The sequence below is a fragment of the Camponotus vicinus genome, unplaced genomic scaffold, assembly GCF_025532165.1.
Source record: "Camponotus vicinus isolate PSW18456_S1 unplaced genomic scaffold, iyCamVici1.0 SCAF_12, whole genome shotgun sequence".
NCBI classification, from domain to species: Eukaryota; Metazoa; Arthropoda; class Insecta; order Hymenoptera; family Formicidae; genus Camponotus; species Camponotus vicinus.
This window is the reverse complement of record NW_028141948.1, coordinates 4,828,951-4,837,581: the sequence shown is the minus strand read 5'-3', so window position 1 is coordinate 4,837,581 and position 8,631 is coordinate 4,828,951. Positions and strand designations below refer to the sequence as shown.

General features: G+C 57.0%; 2 protein-coding genes across 2 annotated transcripts; one reads left to right on the top strand and one right to left on the bottom strand.

Annotated features, from left to right (window-relative positions):
* Positions 1–3,783: 3,783 nt before the first annotated feature.
* LOC145963227 (uncharacterized) lies at positions 3,784–4,411 on the bottom strand. The gene is made up of 2 exons (XM_083084945.1): positions 4,402–4,411; positions 3,784–4,295 (listed from the first exon to the last, which is right to left on the bottom strand). The coding sequence occupies exons 1-2, from the start codon at positions 4,409–4,411 to the stop codon at positions 3,784–3,786; spliced, it is 522 nt and encodes a 173-aa protein (XP_082941071.1).
* A 3,157-nt stretch (positions 4,412–7,568) lies between these two features.
* LOC145963226 (uncharacterized) lies at positions 7,569–8,216 on the top strand. The gene has a single exon (XM_083084944.1). The coding sequence runs from the start codon at positions 7,569–7,571 to the stop codon at positions 8,214–8,216; it is 648 nt and encodes a 215-aa protein (XP_082941070.1).
* The last annotated feature ends 415 nt before the right edge of the window (positions 8,217–8,631 follow it).

Below are 8,631 nucleotides of genomic sequence, written 5' to 3'. Positions count from 1 at the left end.
TTCTCCGACATGTCGTCGGACACGAATAGGATGTTGACCCAGAAAACGGGTCAACCAAAGATGGGACGCGGGCGACCCCCCACAACCGGCGAGTGGGTCGGAGTGGCGGGGGTCCGCCGGGAATTGGAGCTCTTAAAACAAGAGCACGAGAAGGTGTTGGCGGAGAGGGACGTCCTCGCGGGGCGCTTCGAGGCTTCCTTCAGGGCTACTGCGGGGAAGATCCCCTCCGCCGATGATATGATGGGGGAGTACACCGACAAAACGGTGGACTCCCTCCTCCATATCATCCTGGAAGAGATGGAGGCCGTCGAGCACGTCGCGGAGCGCTCGGGCTCCTTGAAGGGTACCTTCAGGGGTAGGCTCCGGGCGGCCTCGCGGCGGGCCGTGGCGGCCTCCAGGCTCATGTTTACCCGCGCCACCATCCGCGCGGTGGACGATCGGGAGGCGAGGCGCGAGCTTCGCACCGCGCGTAGCTTGGTCGGGGAAGCCCAAGACCGTATTCGGCAGTTGAAGGAGGAGGTGAAAGTCCTCAAGGCCAGGGAGACCTTACAACGGGCCTCTGGGCTGGAGAGGTCCTCGCCTCCCCCCTGCGAAATGCCGTCCTTTGCCGGGGTGGATTTGCGCGGAGACGGTATGGAGGTGGAGGTGTTTCCTCCCGAGATAACACCCCCTCGGGGGGACCCTCCTCCTGTGGGTAGGGTCCCCGTTACAGGAGATCCTGCCCCGACGGATCCCGCCCCGTCGCTCGACTTAGTCGAGCAAATCGTGGAGCAGGTCCTTGGGGGGTTGCGGCCTCCTAAAGAGCCCCCTGGCCAGCCCTCCACCCCTCCACGGGATGAACTGTGGAGTAAGGTGGTGGGGCGGGTGGCCGGGAGGAAGGCTGCGGTGGAGAAGCCCTCGAAGGAGGCAGCTCCTCCTTCTTCCTCTTCCCCTGCCGTTCCAGGGGGGGAGGAAGAAGTTGAAAAAGAGGAAAAAGGGTCCAGCCAAGGGCCCTGAGGAGAGCCGGCCTGCCGCTAAAGCAGACCCGGCCCCCCACCCCAGAGGAAAAAGGCCCCCCCGGGGGTGGTCAGAGAGCCGAGGACGGCGGCGGTGTTACTGTCCGTCGCTCCGCCGGACAGGCCGGGGCCACCCTCGCGGAGGTCTTGCGGAAGACGAGGTTGCTCACGACCAAGGTATTGGGGCTCGCCCCGGTACATTTGAAAAAGGCTCAGGCTGGTGGTGTTCTCATCCAGGTCGCTGGAGGGGAGGGCCACCGTCTGGCCGACGAGATTGCCGATAAAATGCGGCAGGTCGCCGGCGAGACGCAAGGTGTCCAGGTCGCCCGGCCCGTGAAGCGCGCGGAGTTGCGCCTTCACGAGTTGGGCGACTCGGTCACCAAGGAGGAAGTTGTGGCATCAGTCGCGGGGCGGACGGGCTGCCGCGCCGAGGACCTCCTCCGTGGGAGAGATTAGTTCTCTCCCGAATCGGTTGGGCTCGGTGTGGCTGCGTTGCCCCGTGGCGATGTCCAACAAGTTGTTGGAGGAGGAAAAGGGGAAGTGGCGCATCGGGTGGGCCACGATCACGGCCAAGCCGTTACCGGCCTGCCGGATGCGCTGCTTCCGGTGCCTCGAAGCGGGGCACGCGGCGGCGATGTGCGGTGGAGTGGACAGGAGCGGTCGCTGCCACAGTTGCGGCGACCGCTCCCATCAGGCTCGGGAGTGCACGACGGGGGGGCTGAAGTGTCCGCTCTGCGCGGACTTTGGCCTCCTTGCCGGGCATTCCTTGGGGGCGGTCGTCTGTGTTCTGAACAGGCGCACCTCATCGAGTGGAGGACGGGAAGCGGCATCCCGCCGAGACGGGGGCCTTAAATGGCCCGGGCCAGACCCGACCCCGGGGGTCGTGCGGGGGGGTAATGCGAAAGCGGGTACCCGGGGCCGTTTGGGCGGCGTATGCAGCATGGGAGGCTGCGGGACAGGGTTTTTTAGTTGGTACACCCGGCACTGTACTCCTTGGGGGAGGGACTAGCCCTCTCTCAAGGACCGGGGAGTCCAACACTACCCCCGATGCGCCGTACACGGCATCGGGGGTGTGCGTAATGCATTTTTCCCTGTCTTTAAACAAAAAAAAAAGGCTGCCGGTGTCGGACGGGCGCGCTGGTCGCCACGGCGGGTAAGGTTGGGCCGGGGAGCAGCGACCTAACCGTCCGTTGGGCCCTCTTGGGATAATCAAGCTGTAGCGCGGTGCCCGCATTATCGGAGGTGCGGGAACCCTGAAAGCCCACCCTTTGCGGGATGGGTTAGTAAGGGCCCGGAGTCCCGTGGGGGAGTTGAGTTTCTCCTACCCCCAGAGATATAGTCCACCCCCCGGGGAACTTAGGGCCCGGTCGGGAGTGTTGCCGGTCATGTTTCGGGACACTCTCGGCCGGAGAGGGTATACTCTGATGGATGGAGCCGCGCTGCACCCGGGAGAAAACCAAAAATGAATTGCCGAAATAAAATTATTGATGACGGGGGAGCGTCTCAGCCAGTGGTAACATTAGACCGAGACGAAGTGCGAAGAGCTTTTTTACGGGGCGCTGTGTTTTCCATTATTATACCACGCTCTTCTAAATAGGTTCGTATTTTAGTATTCTTGTACTCTGTGCCATTGTCCGAGCGCACGTTTTTTATGTTTGTGTCAAACTTGTTCGCGACAATACTCTGAAATATTTTGAATTTTTCAAGTACATCGTCTTTATGCTTGATAAAGTACACATAGCAGAAGTTAGTAGCATCGTCAATAAACGTAACGTAGTAATTCGCGCCTCCCAACGACACGACCTGAATTTTTCCACACATCCGTATGTATGAGCTCACCTTGTTTCGTGTTTCGATCTTCTTGTTCTTTCTTGAATGGATGTCGGTGGGATTTACCTAACTGGCACGGCTCGCAGAAAAACTTTTCAATTTTTTTAATCTTTACACCGTCCACCAGACCGCTTTTTACCATTTCTACGAGAGCTCTACCACCTACGTGCCTGAGACGTTCGTGCCAAACTTTCAGGTCAAATGCCGCGATATTTACTTCGACAGAGCGTTGAGGTAATATTACTCGAAAGAGCATGCGATATATCGCGTTCGTCTGTCTCACCCCGATCGCGCGTACTGTGTTTTTCCGTTTCACTTTCACAGTCGTCTCGTCAAATGCGACCAGCCTTTTCCTGTGCACGCTCCTACCGAGAAAAGATTTTTCTTAATTTTCGGCACGTACAACACCCCTTCAATGCTTCCTTGCTTCCATTCGTCATCGACGTACTTTTCAATGTTTATTGTGCCTTCACCTGTCACTTCACATTCGCCATCGTTGCCTAACACCACCGTGCTGCCCACGCTCGGCTTGAATTTCGCGAACCATTCGCGTCTGTGAGAGATATGTCGCGATGCGCCACTGTCTGTCAGCCAGGCATCCTTCTTATCGACCTCCAGGATTTTCCGCGTTTGCTCAGTCGAAGGATCGACAACCCGTTTTTATGTTTTCTGTCCTTCTCGATCATTTTCACTCGAAGCCACAAACGCAACGTCTCGCGATTCGCACTCGTCTCTTTTTTTGCGATTTTTCTGCCTCGTTGGGCATTCGCGCGCGAAGTGTCCTTTTTCTATACACTTGAAGCACATGACCTCACTTTTCGATCGACGATTTTTCACTGTTCCCGTTGGCTGAATTTTACCTCTCGCACTTCCGACTTTCATGGCTGCCAATGCTTCCGTAACTTCTTCAGCCCTCCCGAGTCTTATCTCCTCGCGCAAGAGTCTCTCGGTTAGATTGTTAAGAGTCTGTCTCTCGGGCTCGATTGTCCCACACGGTCTGGAACGCACTGTATTTTGGTGCCAAGCTCGAGAGTATTTTAGCCATGACCGCCGTGTCCGACACTGCCTCACCCACATCTCGCATTTGTCCCGCCATGTTTTTCACCTTAGCCACGTGCTGTATTATTGTATCGCCCGACGCCATCGAATAACTGCAGAATTTTTGCGTTAAGAATAACTTGTTAGAGGCCAATTTTTGTTCGTGCACTCTGCACAACGCATCCCACATTTCTTTGGCCGTCTGACACGTGATTAAAGGTTCGAGCTGGGCCTTTTCAATCGTCGTAGAGATCAAGAGAGCTGCTTTGGCGTTATCTTTCTCCCACACCTTTTTCACAGCCGTCGCCGCGTCTTCCGTCAATGGTCTCGAACCATCAACTATATCACTGACTCCGGCAGCAACGAATGCTTGTTTCATTTGAAACTTCCAGCTCAAAAAGTTAGTACCGTCTAGCTTCTCCACTTGTCTAACTAGAATATCGTCAGAAATTTTGAATACACTCGCGATTCAACTGTCCTCAATGTTTGCTCTCACACCTTTTCGATTCTTCTCGTTAATTTCTGCACAGCCACGTACCTGGGCCCATAACCTGTTGATGCAGATACCTTTGGGATAGAAATTATTGGCGAGGAGCAGGGTGATTGCGAGTATTACGACACACTCGTATAGAAAATGCTAGATAGATTTATTTCAAAAAAAACTTTGTTACAAAAGAAAAGCGCGTTGACTTAGAGAGACCTCTTCACGACAGACAAAGGTCTACAACTGACTGACTTAACATTTTCTCTTCTCTACAGACGAACTAGGTTCGTCAGAGTTCGGGCGACTTCGGTCCCCCTCGCGACATTATTCATTAGGCGCGCAAAGAGAAAAATGAGAGTACGAATACAATTTACTCAACAGGGTCCAACCCGCTAAGCCCCGCAAGATTCGCCCCCCCCCCCCAAGCAGGCTGCTGTACTATTAAGTGTGGAACCTGCGAAGGAGGGCGAAAAGCCCGTGTCACTGAGGGACGCGGTCCTGGGTCCGCTCCAGCATTATGCTGGCGGACTTTGGAATCGCGTGTCTCAAGCCAAAAAAGGCAGCGGGAGGGGGATCCTATATGAGATCCCCGGCCAGGAAAGCGGCATTAAAGCCGACAAACTGGCCGAGGCGTTGAGGGCTTTATTGGAGCCCAAGGGGGTGCGAGTAATCCGCCCGGTGAAGCTTGTGGAGTTGCGTGTTACCGGGCTGGATGACTCTGTCACCCCCGAAGAGATTAAAGCTGCGATTGCCGCGGCTGGGGAATGGCCTGCGGGGGAGGTGTTGGTTGGTAAGTTCAACCGCTCCCCCGCGAGCCGGTTGGGATCCGTATGGGCTCGATGCCCGGCAATCGCGGCCAAAAAGATTATCGACGCGGGCCCGCTCACCGTTGGGTGGGTCAAGGCCCGCGTCGAGGCTCTCGGTGTCTGGCCCCTCCAATGCTACAGATGCTTAGGGACCGGTCACACGAGGGCAAACTGTAAATCGGAAATTGACCGCAGCGGTCAATGTTACCGCTGCGGTCAACCGGGCCATAAGGCCTCGGGATGTTCCGCCGAGCCCAAATGCCCGTATTGTGCCGGCAGGGGGCTCAAGGCGGAACACAGGTACGGAGGGATGGCGTGTGCCTCCCTCCGGCCTGAAAAGAAGGCTAAGAAACTCCTACTGAGAAGGTTGTGGACAGGGGAACCGCGCCGCCGACTACGACGCGGACCCCGGACCCCGAGCCGGTTAAAGGCCCGGTTGTTGGCCAGGAGGAGGCGACGGATACCGAGTAGTTATACAGGATCATCGCCTCCTGCAGGCGAACCTGAACCACTCCGCCAGGGCGCAGGATCTCCTGCTTCAGACCTTGGCGGAGTGGAACATAAACTTAGCCGTGGTGGCCGAGCTGTACCACGTCCTCGTTAGATCCTTTTGGATCGGCGACATGGATGGCTTGGTGCAAGTGGGTGCGGAGGCACTGCCCCTCTCCCTTATCGGGAGAGGGAACAGCTACGTGGCCGCATAATGGGGAGAAATTGCCGTGGTGGGGGTGTATTTTTCACCTAATCGCGATCTGGTCCAATTCAGCGCATACTTGGACCGGCTGGCGACAGTTATACGTCGCCAGCTACCCGGTCCAGTGTTGGTTGCGGGGGACCTCAACTCCAAGTTGATGGATTGAGGTTCCCCTGTGACAGATGCGCGGGGCCGGGTGCTCGTGGAGTGGGGCGGAGCTGGACCTCGTGGTGCTCAACCGAGGCTCGGCTCACAACTGCGTGCGGAATAACGGCGGGTCCGTGGTGGATGTGACCTTCGGCTCCCTCCAGTCGTGCGCAAGATGGTCAGCTGGAGAGTGATGACGGGGTCGGAGACGCTGTCCGATCACCGGTATATCCGGTGAGACGTTTCCGGCCCCTCCATTGGCGGCCTTGCCCTCCCGGGGGTGCATCCCTGTCACTCCGTTGGGCGCTGAAGCGCCTGGATGAGGACACCCTGATGGCAGCTGCTTCGGCCAAGGCCCTGGAGGAGCCAGAGCCGGACCCCTGCGACGTTGACGGGGAGGTTTCCTGGTTCCTCCACCTGCCTCCACCTGCCTGGTGGGAGGCAATGACGCAAATTTGCGACGCCGCCATGCCCCGGATCCGGGCTCTCCCCGCGCGGAAGGCGGTGTACTGGTGGTCGCTCGAGATTGCGCAATTACGCGCAACATGCGTAAGGGAGCGACACTGGTACACCAGATGTCGTCACAGGCAGCACACGGAGGCCGAAGTGGCAGCGCTGCACGAAGCCTACAAGGAGGCAAAAAAGGCACTGCAGCGCGACATTAAGAGGGCCAAAGATAAGGCCTGGGCGGAGCTCCTGGAGACTCTCAATGATGATCCATGGGGGCGCCCTTACCTGATCGTAAGGAAACGTCTGCGGTCAGGGGGGCCCCCGATCACAGAGGATCTCCACCCCCAGGTCTTGGAGGATGTGGTTTCTGTCCTTTTCCCCAATAGGGGAGGGGCGGGCCAGCCTCCGAGACAGGCGGTCCAAGTACAAGATTGAACCGCCGATCTGAGGGTCACTGAGGAGGAGCGGGCCAGGGCAATCAAGAGACTCCGGGCGAAAAATACTGCCCCGGCGCCGGACGAGATCCCTGGCCGTGCCTGGGTCTTAGCCCTCGGTGTCCTCGGGGACCGACTGAGGCGGCTTTTTACAGCCTGTCTTCGGTCGGAGCGATTTCCCCCCAAATGGAAGGACGGTCCCCCGACTGTCAGTTCGGATTCCGAGAGGGCCGATCAACCGTGGACGCGATTTTACGCGTATGGGCCCTCTCGGATGAGGCTGTCTTTCGAGGTGGGGTGGCGTTGGCGGTATCTTTTGATATCGCCAACGCCTTTAATACCCTATCTTGAGAGAGTGCACTCGGATATCACCGGGTGCCGCTTTATATGCAGGAGGTGATCGGGGATTACCTCCGGGACAGGTCCGTGACATTTGTACCGGACGCGGTACAAAGTACCACATAGGAGAGAGACGCAGTGCGAGGTTACGCAGGGATCAATCTTAGGACCACTCCTGTGGAACCTCAGCTACGACTAGATGTTGCGGGGTGCCCTCCTCCCGGGCTTTAGTGTCGTCTGCTATGCAGACGACACTTTGGTTGTGGCCCGGGGAACAATTGGGAGGAGGCCACCCGCTTCGCACGAATAGGGGTGGCACTGGTTGTCGGCCGTATTCGCGCATTGGGGTTGATGGTAGCGCTTCATAAGACCGAGGCAATGTATTTCCCAAGGCCTCGGCGGAAGCCGCCACCTCAGCCCCACATAATCATCGAGGGAGTTCGCATCGAGGTACGGCCTTATATGAAATATGTGGAGCTGTACCTTGATTGCCACTGGTGCTTTAGAGAGCACTTCCGCCGCATGGCCCCCCGTATTGGGACAGTTATAAACTCCTTTGGGAGTATACTGCCCATCATTGGGGGGCCAAAGGACAGAGTCCGCCGTCTCTATATGGAGGTGGTCGGATCTATGATCCTATATGGGGCCCCCGTGTGGTCCAAAGATTTGGTGGCCAGCCGACGCTGTACAGCCGTGGTGCTTGGACTGCAGCGGAGGCTGGCCATCAGGATCACACGGGGGTATAGGACCATCTACTGCGAGACGGCACTAGCGGTGTCGGGGTTCATTCCGTGGGACCTGCTGGCGGAGATGTACGCCTCCGTATACGAGTGGCGTATCGCTCTCCGCCAGTGGGGTATTGTCCCAACACCGCGAGCGGTGGAAGTTGCTAGGCACCAGACCCGGCAGCTAGCTATTTCAAAGTGGAAGGAGAGGCTGGCTATACCAAGAGCCGGCCTCCGAGCTGTCGGGGCCATCCGCCCGGTCCTGGAGGACTAGGTGGATCGGCGGCATGGTGGACTCTCATTTAGGTTGGTGCAGGTACTCACCGGGCATGGCTGCTTCGGTGAGTACCAAAGCTGCCAGATCTCCGCCGCAAGCAACATGCAACACGGCGTGGAGGGGGTAATGAGGATGTGAGCGTAAGCGTACGTGTGAGCTCGGCGCTTCGGCTAGCTTCGGATAGTAGAAGAGGACAGAATACAGTCTTCTGTCTTTTTCCTACCAAGCTGGCAACGAAAGACGGGCGATGCGCGACACTGCTCGCTTCTCGATATCTCAATGCGTGCGACAGCGTTAAATGTTTTTCCCTTACAGCTTTTTATATTATGCACATATTTTTTAACTGATAAATATTAGGCCCTGCGCACAATAGGAAAAATATTAAATATTAAATATTAAATATTAAATTTAT

Coding starts and splice junctions, on each gene's coding strand:
- LOC145963226 (XM_083084944.1), top strand. CDS start 7,569: ATGGTAGCGCTTCATAAGACCGAGGCAATGTATTTCCCAAGGCCTCGG.